Below are 18,149 nucleotides of genomic sequence, written 5' to 3'. Positions count from 1 at the left end.
AAAAGTGAGCCGCATTAGCTCCTGGAGATGTGACGTCAACGCCTTAGGTGCAAAGAGCCCGTTCAGCGCCATACAGCACTGGCTCAGCTTCATTGGGACCAGCGGCGCCCTCTGCTGGACGGCGGCCAAACTACAACACTAAAAGAAGGACTACGCGGAAGTTATTAGCTAATCGATTGGAATTATTTTAATCTAGCAAATAATTAATTGACAATTAATAGTAAGTGGATTAATTGTTTGCATCCTTGTAGTAAAATCATCTGTTTAATTCAAAACGTTGCAGCAGCTCCTACCTTTGAGTGAGTATTTGTGGCCTGATGACGAGTGGACCAGCATGAATTTAGGTCGGTTTTCCAGCAGGACCTTGTTGTCCTGTCGCACCGCCTCTTTGAAGACATAGGCGTAAAACTGGTCCTTGACAAACCCGGGGCTCGCCACGAGGATGCACTTCACCACTGACAGCAACCAAAAAGCAAACCTTCATATGGATTAACAAATTAAAATAGAGAACTTGTAGTTTAGCTATTGTCCTACCCTCAAAATTAATGTGACGAAGAATCGCCTGCATCACCGCCTCGTAGAACCGCTCCAGCGCCTGGGGAAAAGAAAAGAAAAAACTATTTCTGTAAGATACATGTGCTGTACTGCTGCTTACTTTGAAGTGTATATTTATGAAGTGGAAGAAATATATTTAATGAATATGTGTGACATATTCAGTCTTTCTGATCAGTCATAAACGTGTAGTGAAAAAGCAGCAGGTGAGGCAGAAAGTACCACGCCTCACTGACAGGGGGCGGTGCTGAGCCCCATAGACACAACGAGCAACAGGCGTTCTTCTACTACACATTTAAAAGACTGGAAACAGAGCGGAAAATAAAGACAGAGCTGCACAGGGCCACTCTCTTGACAGAGATGCGTGGAGAAGGATCAGAGTTGGGTAATAACTAGTTACATTTACTGGAGTAAATTTTGAAAAAATAAACTTTTAGGAGTACTTTTACTACGCTGTACTTTTTACTTTTACTTGAGTAATTTTATTATGAAGTATCTCTACTCTTGAGTAAAATTTCTGGATTTTCTACCCACTGAATGGAAAACAAACATGTTTAAACCAAACATCCACCAGACTCACAGCTTCAGTTTTTGTTAGTTTATAGTTTTTTCATTGAAAGAAACATTTCCTCTTCCTGATTTTGCTATTTTTTGTTATGTATATGAGTTATTGTCATTTTCCTCCGTAAAATACCAAAATTTACACTGAATTTTATATTTTAGTCCATCTGATGATGTAATTTTTAAAGATTAAATGATAATTTGGTCAGTCACTCAGTACTTAAGTAAACTTTTTACCAAATACTTTTTTAATCTGGAGTAATTTCTTGGATGGCTACTTTTTACTTTTACTTGAACATACATACACTAGGTTGAAGTACTGCTACTTTTACTTGAGTATAATTTTTGCGTACTCCTCCCACCTCTGAGAATGATTGGTGATTGGACGTCATATAAAATATGAGATCGTACACAATTTTTAATCCTCAAAGCCAAAGAAAACATTAAAATATTTTTTTAAGTGACCTTATTAAATATTTTTAATCTTTCTTGCTAGTATATTAATAGTTATAGTCAAAATTTAAATAAAGCTTCTATATTGGCTTACAGTGTCGCTAGATTTATTGCTGTAATGAGACGAGATGAGGAGAAACCAAACGCCTGGCGCTGCAGCAGACTCACCTTCTCATGCTGGCTGCAGCTTCCCTTCCTCTTCCGAGGAATGGTGACCTCCACTTTGGCTCTCAGCAGGGTCATGGCGGGGGTCACCAGCACCACGTTGGCCAGGCCCTCCTGCATCACCACGGCCGCCACGTCTGCTCTCTGCGCCGGATCGCAGGCCTGCTCTGAAGCGGAGACACGGACGCGCTTAACGGCGCCTCATGCAGGTTCAGGCCTTATTTATGTTTAGACTTTAGGAACCGAGGGCCAAAATCCCCAAACCGAAAGTAGTCAGGGGCCAATTTTTTTTCCCTTCCCCCAATTAAAAACACAAAAATATTGTTGTGAATTCTCAAGAAAAATAACTCAAGAAAAATTTTTTGTGTTGTATTTAATGTTTTCCATTTAAGAAGATATAAAGCTACCTAAAAAGACCAAATTTGTACCATTATTGAATCAGAAGCCACACAAAATTAATCCAAGGGCCACAAATGGCCCACAGGCCGCACTTTGGACAACCTGGTTTGAAAAGTTTAAAATAAAAAAGGTTCAACATGAACAGAATGAATGATTGTGTAATTAAAAAGAGGATTTTAATCTCAGTGTCTTTTTTAATCCTGGTAAATTAAAAATTAAAAAAATATGTTTTTTTTGTTTATGTTACCGATCCGATCCAGAACCACGCTGTCCCAGCATTTCTTAGCCAGAGTGAACTTCCTGTTGAGCTCGAGCTCGATGGTGTGGTACGCCCCCATCTGGAGAAAAGACGTCATGACAGCCACATTTTAGAGATACAGAAATAAGAGACAGACAGACAGGAAACAAAGAACAAAAAATAGAAAGAAAGGGAGGAAGAATGAAAGACTAAGAAAGAAACTAGGAAAAAATAAAGAGACTAGAAAAAGGGGAAGAAAGTGTAAAAAAAGACGAGAAAGACTAGGAAAAGAGAGACTAAGAAAACTCAAGAATGAAAGAGTGGAAGAAAAAAGAAGAAAATGTAAAAAAAGAGTAAAAAAAAGGAAGAATAATGAAAGAGTTTCTCTGTTTTTGTTTCACCTGCATTGATCTAATTTCCCAGATATTTCTGTCTATTAATAAAATACGTTTTCATACAGAAGAAAAACTGAACTTTCTTTAAATGTAAATAATAAAAAGCTTTCGAGTAAAGTGTCGGACCTTGACATACTGGTTCTCCTCGATGTTGGTGCCCTTGACTCTGAGCTGACAGGCCTGCGAGTCGAAGTCGATGGCCTCCACAGACAGAGTCAGAGTGGTCCGAACCCTGGAGCTGCCCACGCTTCCTGTGGTCGACTCGGTCTGCACCTTCCTGTGGGAGACAGCAGACAGCAAAGCTGCACTCATACTGCAGGCCTTCATGCTCAATTCACATTTATTTGGTTAAATCAGACTTTTTCTTCCTTTTTTGGGGGTTGCGTGGCTGTTCACATTTCCCAACTTAAGTGACTTGTATGTGATCTCCAGTGTGAACTGCAAACGACCTGAACGTGTCCCGCATGTGCAGTAGAGGGCGCAATAATGTCACACATAGAGAGCATGCTCAGTGATTTGCCAACCACCATTAAAAAGAAGAAGAAGCTCAATGTTTGCGGAAGTAAACATGGATGCTAATGGTGTAGAACATCTTACGGTTTTGAAGTTGTTGTCCGACCGATGTTCTATCTGTGCTGCCTCATCAGATTTTCCTAACGTACATTACGTAGCATCGATACGTAGCATCAATATGTAGCATCGATACGTAGGATCGATATGTAGCATCGATACGTAGGATCGATATGTAGCATCAATACGTAGCATCGATGTGCGCATTACCACAAGGCAGAACGGATTAATGGTTAGCACAGACAGAACACCGGAGCGGCACATTAACAACTTAAAGGTGATTTTTATATATATATATATATATATATATATATATATATATATATATATATATATATATATATATATAAAGTTTCAGAAAAATATTAAAATATTATTTCTGCGCTGGAGGAGACAGTAACATCTCTGTTATTTTCATGCAGCAGACTAGAATCTACAAATGACTATTCAGAATTATGGTGGTTATGTAACGATTGTGGTGGTGAAAACAGCAGGAAGGAGCGTATTAATGCTTATCTAGTAACTATAGGAGTAATTACCATCTAATTATGTGTTGTGTTATCAATCAGCAGAGTTAAAATGTCGAAGCATTTTTATCAGATCGCTGTGCCCCAGCACTGATTTTTTCTTCTTTTTGTTATTTTCCCAGATCATCAAATAAATTTGTGCTAAAAGCAGCTTTCAAATGGTAACTATGAAGGAAAGAAGCTCTTCCTACCAGGAATTAATCACCATTATTGAAATAATCATCAACTAATTCGGGATTTGACTAATCGCAGCAGAGCAGCTCTGTCAGGGCAGTAAATAAGCCAAAACTGTACAAAAAATATATTCATATGTTTCGCACCTAAGATAAAAACACCTTTATATTTAAGTATGTTTTAGAAAATGGCCGGTTTCCTGTCTTGATGTTATGGACATTAATGTTTACCTGATGGTTGAGGCTCTCAGGCTGTCCCCCACTTGGAGCAGGTTATAGGTGTGCCACATGTCCTCCGCCTCCTCTGGCACCAGAGTCACCTGACTGAGGAAGAATAAACACATATTCAACATATTCAACAGTTTTGTTAATTAATTAAAATATGCTTATAATAGAATATTATCTGGGTGAATAATAAAATAAAATCAAGAAAACCCTGATCATCTTCTTCATGAAAAACTGTCTCCAATCAGAGGTTTTATCAAATTCGCTGTAATACGGACTGCTACAGGAGGTCTTTCCTGCCCACAGCCATCTCCATCTACAATAGCTCTGTAATTAAATTCGTTACATTTTATTTCCTTTTGGGATCAATACAGCATTTTTAAAATTAATTTGAATTTAATTAGAAAGGTGCACACATTAAATGACGCATGTTGATACAGTAATTAGGCGTAGATAAGTTATGACATAAATGTTGCTGCTTACTCATAGTTTTATGCTTAGTCACAGAAAAGTTATAATCTGGACACACCTTAGCAATGCTTTTATGCATTTTTACAAACCCCTTCGCCCGTTAAAGCAGGAGTAGATGCAACTTACACATGCTCGTTTACGTCTACGGTGACACATTTACCAAATAGCATGCTTTTTTAGCTTGCTAACATTAGCACTTACCCGGCATTATCTTTCTCAATATCTTTATTGAGCAACTTCATGGTGGGACGATGGTAAAATGTCAACACAAGTGTTAGCCTAAGCTATCGAGGTTCGCGTTTGACCAAGTTAGATACATTTTTATACCGATAGGAGCGCAAACTAAGAAAAAGCCATGTCTTAACTTTAGAATGAATCACTCAGTTCATGTTGCCAGGCGCTGAGGCATTACGTCACGAGAAAATACGTCTTTCCATTTGGGTCACTTCCGTGGGCGTATTATGGCAAGCTATTTTATCATTTAATACTTACACGTGATGATTAAAGCATGGATCATTCTTCAGTTCCAGATTTTATTCTAAACCACAGTGCCAGTTTGTAGGAAATGTGTTGAGGTGGGTAATATAGTTAATTGTATTTATACTTTAGTAACTTTTTATGAAAAAAAACTTTTAAATTTAAATTCAGAAATACTTTATTAATACTGAAGAGCAGCTAAATGTTATTATAATTCATATTATCATATTATAATTCATATTCATATTATCCAAGGCTCTTCTACATCCACAAAAATAGATTTTGTAGATGTTGATGGCTGTGGGCAGGAAGGATATTCTGTAGCAGTCTGTATTACAGTGCATCTGAAAAGCCTCTGACTGAAGACACACTGTTGTTGTATAACGATGCAGTACATGCCTGCCAATAATATTTTTTTCATTTAATTGAAAGTTTTACCAATGCATAAAGTTATTTATAAACAATCAAACTTATTTTTAGATACTTGCCATTCTGTAGTTCTGAACTGAAATATCATTTCATTAAGGAAGTGTAGACACTGAGGGAGTATTTCATATTAGATATCTGTAATGCGGTATTTAAAAAAAAAACTTTGTTGATCCCAAAGGGAAATTAAATGTTGGACTATCTCCGATTAGTCAATTTTCCTCCAATTTAGTCATTAAACTGATGTTACCTAATGCAATCTGTTTGTAAAATAACTTTGATGTTTTTTCAAACCAATGTAATGGTTCCCACAAGAGTTCTGGGAACTGTGAATTTTTTTTACACATGTTAAATTTAATTTTCAACTATTAAAATTACTGTTCAGATCTGAATAATTGTCATTGTTTAAAAATGACACAATGATCAAAAATTTGTCATAAATGTTGTTTTGATTATATGACATCATAGCCTACCGTATATACCGAGAACGACTATGCGTTCTTTTTTTTTATTGTAACTTTAAGATAACCAAATGCTGACATACTTCGAATACAGCCAATCCAGGAGACGAGACAACGCACTAGATCCCGCCTACATATCAAAACTAACCAATCGCAGCGCAAAAACAGTCTTACCACTTCCGTTCACAGTCGCTTTGAGCTAACACTCTTCTAGCCTTTTTTTTGTCGATGGCATGGTGCTAGTGGCTGCGGCATAAACGGGGTTGTCACGGGAAAAAATACTGACATTTAAAAGCTAATTGGAATATTTACTAAAAATATATTGACAATTTACTATTTTTGCAGCACATGTCAGCCATCACATCCTCATTAATTGAACTCCCGGCCTCAGACTTTGAGGTTGACAGTTTTCCCCCAAGGTTAGTGAGCTAGCGCGCTAACGATAGCCGATTAAAGTAGTTAGGCTAACAGTAACTCGGTAGCCACTTTAAGCCGCCGCATCTTTATTTTATCGATTATTCCAAGATCCAAACATAGGGTAATAAAATGGCGGAAGCCGACAAGTTGAACATCGACTCCATTATACAGCGCCTGCTCGAAGGTAAGACTAAGAATATACATTTATCCGCACATAGGTGCCATTTTAGCGAACAGGGAAGCCGCCAATGCTAGGCGAGTTAGTCATCTTTTGCGTCTTGCAAACGAAGCTGAACATTTAAATTGTGCAGCATCAGCTTGGTTTAATCAGCGCTATTTCTAACATTTTAAACCTGTTTTTTCCCCCTAACCTTACATTGACACTTTAAGGAAGAAAAGAATGATGGATGCCTTATTTCAGATTTGGGCAAAAATGTAAACTTTGAGTCGAGATAAAGCCTCCAGTGTTCCAGTGTATTTCTTGAAATGTTGAATTTGCTTGACTTTTTTTCCAAATCATCTTTGACGATCTAAAAGGTGGGATTTTTGAATAGCTAAAATAAAAACAATAACAGTTATCAAAAAGTGTGCACAAATGTAGGCATATTAACAACATTTTTGAAATGATTGTATTTGAAATTATGTTTATTTTAACACAATTTCATCCTATTTGTAGGTTAGAAATTAGAGGGTAACCATTCAGGCTTCCTGAGTGATTAAAATGTTTGGTTTTCTTTCAGTTCTGACTTGGCGATTTTAGATTTTGAGCTTTTCTTTTTTTTAAAAAAATAAAAATAAAAAAAGAGAGTGTAATACATAAAAACAGAAAAAAATGTGTCACTGGTTCTAAGATAAAGATGGAAGATTTTATTTGATCATGAAAATTAATAAATTACTTTTGTTTTAATAAATCATGTATCCAATCTGTAGCTGATCTTTCTATCAGAATTCAAAATAAAAATATAAAACATGTTTAATAGTTGCTGATATTAGGGTGTTTGCAAGATTATGTTCAAGCAAATGAACTAATATAAAAAATATTTTTATATACTTTTGAATTGTATTGCAAAAATTGTGGATGCTAAAATAAAAATATATATTTTGCATATAAAAAAAATATTTTTATTTTTTAATAAAGCCATTGGAAGATAATTAATTTTGGAGAACGGCACCTTCTTTGTTGAACAATCGATTGTTCTGACGATTAATCGATTGTTCTGACGATTAGTCAATTGTTTTCACGATTAGTCGGATTTTGTAAATGGCATACTCTGTAGAGTTTTCATTTAACCACTTAAGCCTTTTTTTTAAAGGACATTCAATCCTTTCCTGTTATCTTTTTTTGGCTATTTCTCTTCTAATATTTCTCTTCTAATATTTCTACTTCCAGACATAAAATATCACAATTATTGATTGAGAAATCTGAAAATTGTCTTTTAAAAGAGACTTAAATATTAGCTGCATTCTTGTAAAAATCATCCTTAGATCCTGTATAAAACTAATTTTCAAAAGTAGAGATGGAATAGTCAGTACCAATTTGTATTTTTGGGCACAAAATGATGAATCTATTTAAATTCAGACTATTAAGAGGAGTTGTTTTTTATTGACAAACTTTTTGTTCTGTTTTGTTTTATCTGCAAAGTGAAAGGATCCAGACCCGGTAAAAACGTTCAGCTGACAGAGAATGAAATCCGTGGCCTCTGCCTGAAGTCTCGGGAGATTTTCCTCAGCCAGCCAATCCTGCTAGAACTGGAGGCGCCCCTCAAGATTTGCGGTGAGCCTCGGGGTCAAGGGTCATCTTCAAGAGCATTTTCACACACTTGAGTTTGGGAGGACAGTTGTTGTAGCTCTGTGGATTATTTTAACATTATGGTGAATTCTCTAAAGAGGTGGAAAACTGTAGTAGGGCTGCAACTAATGATTATTTTAGTAGTTAATTAATCTGTCGATTATTCTGATGATTAATTGATTGTTTTGGTGATTAATCAATTAATCGAGTTTATAAATGGCACTTTCTATAGGTTTTTCATTTAGCCACTTAAGTCTTTTTCTGTGCTATTTTAGAAATAAATTAAAAGATGCAAATAAATAAATAAATTAATTCCCTTTTAAATAAGAAGATAAACATTTTCTTACCTAAAATGCAATAATTTATTAAATCTGAACCGAGTGAACCTAAAACTGCCACTTAAGGAGTTTTGGCCAAAACATTTTTATAGTAAAAGGTGTTTTTATCTTAAATGCAAAATATATGCATTTTTAAATACAGTTTTGCTTTCAGTATGTTGTTTTTTTCCCCAGTATGTAGTCTTTCCTTGAGCCTTTATTCCCATTAATAATTAAATGACGACTGTTTCAGGAATTGATTAATCACAACAAATTTGATTAATCATTTCAGTTCTAACTGTTGCAGGATTTAATAAGCATTTGGATTTGACTTTCTCTTATTAAAAGCCTGCAGAGATGTTTTATTTTTGTTGTTGTCTTGCCGCTGCTGTGTTGTTTTGCAGTGCAAGTCTCCTTGGACTTGTTCTCCTGAGTCTTTGTGCTGATGACACCATTCAGTGTTACTTCATAGGAACAGTGTGTGGAGTTCAGAAAGTGACAGAGTTTGCAGTACTCTGCAGAAAACGGAGAGAAAAAAAAATCACTACTGTACGGCTGAAACTAATGATTATTTTAGTAATCAATTATTCTAATGATTAATTGATTAGTTGTCTAGATAATGTGGCTCTTTCTGCAGATTTTTTATTTAACTTCTTAAGCTTTTTTAAATACAATATTAGAAATGCATTTAAAAATGCAGTTAAACAAATTAATTAATTCTTGCATGAGAAAATAAATAAATTATTGCTTAAAATGCAACATGTTTACTGAGAAAAGTTTTTCTTTACCTTAAATGGAAACTGTGTATAATTATGTACAGTTATGGCTTAATTACAATTTTAACTGTTATTTCAGCCCTTTTTTTATGGATATATACTCCACTTAATGATTCATCAATTACTAAATTAGTCAACGATTATTTCAACAATTGATTAATCACGATTAATCGTTTCTGCCCTACATTACAGCACTAAATTCAGGCTCACATCTTGAGTTTTTTCTGCTGAAAATCTACAGATTATTGGATATTTTGTTAAATAATGATTGATGTGAAAAATTAATGCTTCCCCCAAAGAAAGTGTTGAACCTTTAGCTTTTTGTTGTCAGACAAGATAATCACACTTTTAACCACTTTAATGTTTGTTCTTTTAAATATAGTGTTATTTAATATCTATTTGACCAATAATTAGTGCTGCAGTTCAGCCAGGAGTTTAATTTTACGTTTTGGCTGACAAGATTTAATGTTTTTAGGTTTAAAAAGTGGCACAAAGTTTGGTTTCTCCGTTTGTTTTAGCTTAATTACAGATTAAAGTCGGACCTCCTTACAGCAGTGGTGTCCAAACTTTCTGCCAAGGTTCACAGTTCTTTTTATTTTTAATAATAAAATGGTTGCTTCTTGTACCTTTTTAAAAATTTTATCCACCTAAACATGCATGCAGTTATGGAAATGAACTAAAAATTCTGAATTATTTTAGAAAAGAAAAATCACTGAGGATCTAAAACAGAAAAATAGGATTTCACTTCCCAAATTTTTGGTTTAGTTTTTCTTATTTGGACTAGAAAATGTTTTTTAGTCTAAACTCTGAAACAAAAACGGGACACAAGGTCACTCTGTTTATTAAGCTGCTTTTAGAAAAAACTGCTGCATATTGAGATTCAACAATATGCTAAAGAATGAAGAAACCTGCTTAATAAATTTGGCTCTATTTTTTGTCACCCTAATAGATGAAAAACAAGCAGTCTAACTGCATCAACCATCTCTGATTGCGGGACAAGTTTCCCAATGGAGAAAATGGAAAACTATCAATCCTGACAATAAGGACAGTTTCAGTTTTTAAAAAAAGCATTATTAATTGGATTTTATTGTGAAAAATCAAAATTCTTCTAATTCTTATAAGAAATTTATCACAATAACTTTTTATTGAAAAACTTTTTTTTTTCTTTCAAAATTAACGATAAACAAATTTATTTTCTTAATTTCAATTTAGGCAGTGAAAGGCCAGACGATGTTAAAAGGGAGTTGTTTCTGCCTACGTGACCCTGTACTTGCTCAACATGAAGTCTGGGCTTTCTCAGATGAAATCTTTGAATTTTATGGATTAAGTTTTATTTTAGTAATCAGATTTGTTTCTCTCTAGCTGCCTCTGAATGACTGTTGTGAGTCAAATTTTAATTAAAATCAAGCTCAATTCTATGGAGGACCAAAACTGACATAATTAAAAACAAAAGCAGACATTTGTTTTTAAAAATGTCTTGACAAAAACGCACAGATAAAGAAAAGGCTACACAAAATGGATACATTTCTGTTTTATTTTTGTCATTTTCGGTCTTCCATACGATCCTGCACTTTGCCCCCTCCAGGCGATGTTCATGGGCAGTACTACGACCTTCTGAGGCTGTTTGAATACGGAGGCTTCCCACCAGAGAGCAACTACCTGTTCCTGGGCGACTATGTGGACAGAGGGAAGCAGTCGCTGGAGACCATCTGCCTCCTGCTGGCCTACAAGATCAAATACCCAGAAAACTTCTTCCTGCTGAGGGGAAACCACGAGTGCGCCTCCATTAACAGAATATACGGCTTCTACGATGAGTGTAAGTCATGAAAAATTCAGACTGAATTCGTTTATCCACCGAAGAAGAAGAAGTTTGGTTTGGTAGAGCTTATCGAAAGTATTCATTCCCCTAAAACTTTTTACATTGTGTAGAAGTTTAATCCGTTTATTCACGTTCAACAGAAAGTAGTCTAAAAATCCAGTAATTAATCCCAATTAGTAAATTATATACGTTTGTTTCCTTAATTGTTTTCAAGGTTGATTTCTGTATAAAGTCCTTGATATTCAGGCTGCACAGTTTTGTGATAAAATGCAATCTACCATTTGATTCAAAGCCTAAATTTGGAAAATGTTATTTAAAGATGAAACCAGATATTTAAAGATAATAAAAAACAGAAACATTTTTCTCTCACTGTTTGAACTTAAATCAGACTAAACCTTTATTGCTTTAGGTTATTATCTCCAACATTTATTTGCTAAGTCCAGAAAACTTAAACATTTTTTTAGTAACGTTTTCAGACCAGTCGGGTGTAAAGGGTTTGTGTGTAAGAGACAAGTTTCAAAACAAAAAATGTTGTTAAATTTTACTTGTTTGCCCCGGTTTTAAAATGTAAAATAGAATCACAAGATATATTAATAATTGTAGTAAATTATATAATGCTGAACAGAAATAGTTTTCTTTAGTTAATTTGTATTATTTTTCTCGTCAAAGTGCATCGCTGGAAAAGTATAAAAACTTACCTGAAAAGTACTTGAGTTTTTACTGTGGGAAAAGTGTATGGCCCAGTCAAAGTCCAGACATAAATCCAGTTGCAAATGTGTGGCAAGACTTAAACATTTATTATTCTGTGAAGTTTAAAGTGCTCAGAAATTAACTGGTAGACGTGGAAGGGAAAGCCGAGAGCGTGGCTCATCCAGTCAGATTTACTTTGAGCTGTTTTTAAAACTGGAACGGCAAACATTTTATAATTTTTAAACTTTTCAGACCCAAAAATTTGAATCGTCAGGTCCAGTTTCAGAAATCTGCAATCGGTGCACCTTTACTTTCACTTGGTTCTGTCTCACAAACTATTAACTTCGTTTAGCTGAATGCAAATGCATGCCACACTTTTCAGATTTTATCTGCAAAAAAGAAAAGTGCAGATTACATAACTTTCCCTTCTCTTCTGCATGCAGTCCCGTTGAAACGCGCTGTAGTTCGCAGCAGAGTGAAATTATCCAACATTCAGATTTTCTGATGATTCTCTCACAGGTAAAAGGCGATACAACATAAAGCTGTGGAAGACCTTCACCGACTGCTTCAACTGTTTGCCCGTCGCTGCCATCGTTGACGAGAAGATCTTCTGTTGCCATGGAGGTATCCTCCTCTCCCCGTCTCTCATCTGTTGTTTCTGTTGCAGCCAAACGAGCGTAAAATTCACTCTATTTATGTCCCGTTTCCAGAGAGTCAGTGTTTGGCTACTTAGGTGGATTTTTATCCTACTCTTATTAGGATTTACATTTGGAAAACATCTGATAAAACAGTTAAGGATCTGGAGAATGTTGTAGGTAATCACTCAACACATCCGCTGAGAATAAATATTAGTGTTTCACAGTGAATATGTGTGTTTGTAGGTTTGGAGAAATTAAAAAGCATGTGAAAGTGGGCTCAGACAAAATGGCGGCGTCGAGTGAAAATATGTAAACACAGACTGCTGATCTGTAAACTCTGGTTACATAAGAGAGAGTGAACACATGAAGGAGCTTTACCTTGCAGGAGGACGACGATGGAGCTTAAATCTAAATCCGGTTTAATCACTTTTGTAGTTTGCAGAATTAAATTTAAAAGTTAGTTTGGTTGTTTTGTTCTGGGTATATGCAGGAACTTCACATTTCTGCACTTTTTGAAGAAAAAATAATTATCGATCAATTAAACCCGTAGGAGGGTTGTGGAGAAACTCCATGGCGGTCGTGCAATTTCTGATTGAGAAGTGTGTGTGTGTGTGTGTGTGTGTGTGTGTGTGTGTGTGTGTATGTATATCAAAGTGAAGTCTTTAAATACACATTAACATGAATCCAACATGAAACAAATGCTGTAACATGACATTCCTTTAGTGAATTTGAACCAGGTGACTCTAAAAGCCACTTGAAGAGTTTTGGCTAAAACACATTTTCAGATGCAGGTGTTTGTTTTTTTACTTGAATGGAAAATGTATGCAGTTTTTTGTCTATATTCTCCATTTAATCATTAATTACTAAAGTGGTTGACGATTACTTCAAAAACCAATTAATCAAAATTAATCCGATTAATCGCTTTAACTTCCATAAATATATACAAAGTTTTTTGTTTTTTCTTAAATGCAAAATGTTTGTATATTTTGTACAGTTTTGACTGAGTTACTGCTATGAAAATGTTTGTTCAGAAAATTGCCCTTTTTTTTGAGTCTATACACTTAATCTACACTTAATCGATTATATGTTGACGATTATTTCAATAATTGATTAATCACGGTTAATTTGATTAATCGTTTTGGCCCATATCAGTAAATGCTTACATTTATTGAAGTTTTTAAATCCACTGATCCCTGGTGATTAAACAGCATCATCTCTGTGGAACTGGTTCAGTTTCTTGCACTTTAAATGCTCTAAATCAGAAATATTGGCATATTTTCTGCTGATTATGCTGCTTTTAACCCGGGCACTGTTCGTGTTTAGGCCTTTCCCCAGACCTCCAGTCCATGGAGCAGGTCAGGAGGGTCATGCGTCCCACCGACGTGCCCGACCAGGGCCTCCTCTGCGACCTGCTGTGGGCCGACCCGGACAAGGACGTGCTGGGCTGGGGCGAGAACGACCGCGGCGTCTCCTTCACCTTCGGCGCAGACGTGGTCACCAAGTTCCTGCACAGACACGACATGGACCTGATTTGTCGAGCCCATCAGGTCGGTGTGGAGGTTTAACTTTTTCATGAGAGATGTCAGCAAAAGCAGAGCGACTTGTCCTCCAGCTGAATTGATTATTATTTGTATTCGGTTTTAGAATAATCTGGTAGGACAAAGGAATGTTTTTATTCGAGGCGTGTTCAGCTTGTTGGAACCCGTTTCTGCAAGGCTCGGCTCTCTCTGCGCTCACGCTGTTCCTGTCGGCTGGAAACTTCCTCTCTGAATTCACAGCAAGCTGGTTGATGACTTTCAAATGTTTTGTGGAAGTGCAGCAGGTGGAACTTCTCAAAAAACAACAATGAAAGCTGAAGCTCAGTTATACTTCTCTCCAAGTTGTAAATATTGGCTGTTGATTTCTGTTAGTTTACGGTTGTAGATTGTACATAAATGTTATATTGCTAATATTTCTATACTTGTATATTTACTAGTTTCCCTTCCTACCTACTTTACCTTTTCCTACTTCTAGGACTTAATTAGAGCTTAATTAATCGGCTCAGTTGTGATTAATCGGCTCAGTTGTGATTAATCGGCTCAGTTGTGATTAATCGGCTCAGTTGTGATTAATCGATTGTTGAAATAATGGTCTAATTTGGACAATACAGATATTTAAAAGTAAAACTGTGCTGTTTTATTAAAAGAACAGCACAGTCAGAGCAACAATTAAGCCCAAACTGAACAAAAATATAAACATTTTACATTTAAGATGAAAAACGTTCTTTGTCTGCAAAAATATTTTACACAGAAATTGTAAAGTGGCAGATTTACGTTCACCTGGTTCAAACTCCTACTAAACACCTTTTTTATCCAATTATTAATTAGTTAATCTAAAAAATTAACCAGCCCTACACTGTATTGATGTTAGGACGAACAGAAAGGGCTGAACTTTTTACATGTTGATTTTTTTAAAAGTACTTTTTAGCTGCACATGCTACAAATGATAGAGTACACTAAAGGAATATGTTGCTGCATTTTAGGCAGTATAGTGTTTTTCTCATTTAGGAAAGGAATTTAGTTATTCATTAGCATTTTTAATGTATTTTTAATACTGTCAAAATCAGCCAAAGCGGCTGAAAAATTGTTATAATGTGCTAATTTTTTACTTGATTAATCGTTGGAATACTCAATCGATACAACAATCAATTAATAGTACGAATAATAAATTAATCAGTAGAACAATCGATTAATTGTCTGAAAAATTGATTAATTATTGGGATAGTTGGTTAATCTTTGGGGAAATCGATTAATCGTCTGTCAATAGAATAATCGATTACTCAGATAATTGTTAGCCGTATCGTCATTAATAGCATCAAATGTTCTCTAGATCTTAAAACCTTTGTTAGAATCAGTGATAAACACACGTTAGCGTCTGGAAGGAGCATTTTAACTCCCACCTGAACTACTGAGAGTTTGGGGAGGGGAGAACAAATTTTAATGTTTTTAATTCTTTTTTTTTTTATCCATTTTTTTTCTTTTTTGTGTGTATTTTTTTTGGGTTTAAAAACATTTTTATTTGCTCGCTCTGCTGTGTTTTGAGCGTCTCCTGCGTCTGTTTTCAGGTGGTTGAGGACGGTTATGAGTTCTTTGCTAAGCGGCAGCTGGTGACGCTGTTTTCAGCCCCAAACTACTGCGGCGAGTTCGACAACGCAGGAGCCATGATGAGCGTAGACGAGACCCTCATGTGTTCATTCCAGGTGAGCGTTACACCTGAATCTTTGAAAATGATGAAAAATAAAATCTACGTATCTACGCAGTTTTCCACCACAATACCTAACTCGATTTCCAATTTTAATAAATTTTTTAGCCTCTTGTAAAGAATTATAAATGACAGACGGAGTTTTAGGGCCACAAGAAATTTCTGTTTAATGGTGAGAATGAACGTCTGTACGTCCTAAAAATCTAAAAATAAGGGCTTAAAAGTAAGTTGGCCTTAAATCACAGGTCTTAAGTTGTGTCTTTACAGAACTATTTAATCGTATATTCTATGTGTTTTTTTCTCACTGGACTTTTCTGTTAAGACATCTACGATGCAGGCTGGCTAGCTAACTAGCTTTTTTGCACATTTCATTCATTTAAAATAATTTTTTTTGATCTTCACAGTGTGTTCTTTCATTATTATTATGCCTTTACCATCATATTATTTAAAAATGGTCTCAAAACAACAACATTATTGTTATCGTAATAACTTCTGGGACAATTTATCGTCCAGCACAATTTAGCGTTGCAGTCCCACCGATACCAATTTTGATTTTCTTTTTTTTATTCCCATTATTGGGACTGATACAGATAATATCTATAGAAAAAACATGACTTTCTCTGTTTGTTTATTGTTTCCTGGTGTATTTTTTCCTGTAACAGATCCTGAAACCCGCCGATAAGAAGCTGTTCTACGGCGGCGGAGGCGGCTTGGGCTCCGGCCGCCCCGTCACTCCTCCCAGGAAAGCTAAGAAATGACAGCAATAGTTTGCTTTTCGACCTCCGGCCCATCCCTCCTGCCCTCTCTACCTCTCTTCTCCTTTATTTCACCAAACAGCCAGAAATCAAACCTATACCCAGGGCTTTTTTTTTTCTTCCTTTTTTATCTGTACTTCTTAAAACATTTAATGTAATGAATTGTCTGAGTGAGTGAGTGCGTGTGTGCGTGCGCGGACTATAAACTTGTCTCGTCTGCAGGTGAGCATTAAAATCACATGTACATTTTTGCAAATTTATTGAAAGGTTTATACTTTCCCCTTGCTCTGACCGCGTTGAAACCACAGGGTTGGTCTCTATGGCAACCAGACTGAAATCGCAGGGTGTTTTTTTGGGAGACAGGTTGCTGTCGCGGCGGCTTTGGCAGCATACTTATAGAGGGTAAGAGGGGGGAGGCTTGTTTTGTTTTCCCTGTTCCTGTACTGTAAAATCTCAAACACAGGTGTGTGTGTGTGTGTGTGTGCTTTGTGTCTTGCCTATTTTGCTGTGAGGAGTTGCATCATTTCCAAGCAAGAACACGCCGACACACACAAACACAAATGACTCGTCAGATTCATATGAGCCAGAGCTGTAAAAACCCCCCATACAGTTTAGGTTTGTACAGATTTGATTACTTGAAAGAGATTTTTTGTGAATTCGTTTTGTAGTCTTTCATCAAGTTGACCAATAAACCGAGAATCTGAGCTGCCGTGTCTCCCTCTTCTTCTGTGTTTATGTGATTATCAGTTTTACATTGAACACACGCTTATTCGCAGGAATTAAACTCTAAATTATTCACTGATTTAAACATTTTTGTTTCTTCTTAGATATCCAAGCAGGGTTTCTGTGCATCCTTAAAAAGTCTTAATTTCATGTATCTAAAATTAAGGCTCTAAAATGTCTTACATTTATTAGAACATTTTGAAGTTAACCTTAAACACTGCTTAGCAGCTAATTAGTTGCTAAAGTAGCTAACTAGCTACTTTCAGCTACTTAGCTGAAGGTAATTAGCTGCTAAAGTACTTTGACATACTTGAAACTGCTTTCACAGTACTGTAAATTAGCGACTTTAGCAGCTTATTAGTTAGTGGTAGCCTCACCCACCAGTTTATTGGCATCTCATCAGTGCTAATAAACCCTTGATGGCTGGCTAGCTAGCTACTTTTTTTGTGCCCATCTCTGGTAAATGTAGTTTGTTGGCTGGATGATGCAGATCATCGCCACCGGATCATTTCTATTGCTGTATGATGCTACGTGCATTCTGCACAAAAAAGCTTGGTACTACAACATAAAATATGCAATTTTCTTTTGCACAGGTCATAAATTTCATTCATGTCTTGTCATGGCTAGAGTTTGTACATATAATACAGACAAATATAATACTGTTCAAAGGGATCAGTCAGGAGAAGGACTCCAAAAAAATGCACATCACAGAATAAAGTGAAGACGGATATGAGTAAATTGATTAAATAAGTTATTGTAGTTTCATTTAGAAACATGTTTCTTCATGATGCATCTCCCAGAAGAGGTGCACATTTTTTTTCAAACATGATTTATCCCAATTGTTTTACATCACAAAATGAAGAATCTAATGTTTTCCACTACTGTGTTTGTT

General features: G+C 35.8%; 2 protein-coding genes across 2 annotated transcripts in view; one reads left to right on the top strand and one right to left on the bottom strand.

The window, feature by feature from the left end:
* Positions 1 to 5,152, bottom strand: part of pelo (pelota mRNA surveillance and ribosome rescue factor) — an 11,609-nt gene extending 6,457 nt beyond the window's left edge. The window contains exons 1-7 of the mRNA XM_015046718.1: positions 4,931 to 5,152; positions 4,265 to 4,357; positions 2,890 to 3,040; positions 2,378 to 2,468; positions 1,735 to 1,898; positions 535 to 595; positions 294 to 455 (exon numbers count right to left, since the gene is read on the bottom strand). Coding sequence (XP_014902204.1) covers positions 294 to 455; positions 535 to 595; positions 1,735 to 1,898; positions 2,378 to 2,468; positions 2,890 to 3,040; positions 4,265 to 4,357; positions 4,931 to 4,971 — 763 coding nt within the window. The 5' untranslated portion in view covers positions 4,972 to 5,152. The remainder of the gene's footprint in view (positions 1 to 293; positions 456 to 534; positions 596 to 1,734; positions 1,899 to 2,377; positions 2,469 to 2,889; positions 3,041 to 4,264; positions 4,358 to 4,930) is intronic.
* A 1,134-nt stretch (positions 5,153 to 6,286) lies between these two features.
* ppp1cab (protein phosphatase 1, catalytic subunit, alpha isozyme b) lies at positions 6,287 to 16,674 on the top strand. Its single transcript, XM_015046717.1, has 7 exons — positions 6,287 to 6,694; positions 8,153 to 8,284; positions 10,978 to 11,208; positions 12,421 to 12,525; positions 13,863 to 14,086; positions 15,643 to 15,777; positions 16,442 to 16,674. The coding sequence occupies exons 1-7, from the start codon at positions 6,640 to 6,642 to the stop codon at positions 16,535 to 16,537; spliced, it is 978 nt and encodes a 325-aa protein (XP_014902203.1). The 5' UTR covers positions 6,287 to 6,639; the 3' UTR covers positions 16,538 to 16,674.
* Positions 16,675 to 18,149: the final 1,475 nt, after the last annotated feature.

The sequence above is a fragment of the Poecilia latipinna genome, unplaced genomic scaffold (assembly GCF_001443285.1).
Source record: "Poecilia latipinna isolate Pla-1442-1.1 unplaced genomic scaffold, P_latipinna-1.0 Scaffold790, whole genome shotgun sequence".
NCBI classification, from domain to species: Eukaryota; Metazoa; Chordata; class Actinopteri; order Cyprinodontiformes; family Poeciliidae; genus Poecilia; species Poecilia latipinna.
Note: the sequence above shows the minus strand (reverse complement) of the source record. Positions and strands in the feature narration are given on the sequence as shown.

Excerpts from the sequence above, each read along its gene's own strand:
- ppp1cab (XM_015046717.1), top strand. The coding sequence starts at position 6,640 with ATGGCGGAAGCCGACAAGTTGAACATCGACTCCATTATACAGCGCCTG. Across the intron at positions 8,285-10,977 it reads GGCGCCCCTCAAGATTTGCG|GCGATGTTCATGGGCAGTAC; the intron begins GTGAGCCTCGGG and ends TGCCCCCTCCAG. Across the intron at positions 15,778-16,441 it reads CCCTCATGTGTTCATTCCAG|ATCCTGAAACCCGCCGATAA; the intron begins GTGAGCGTTACA and ends TTCCTGTAACAG.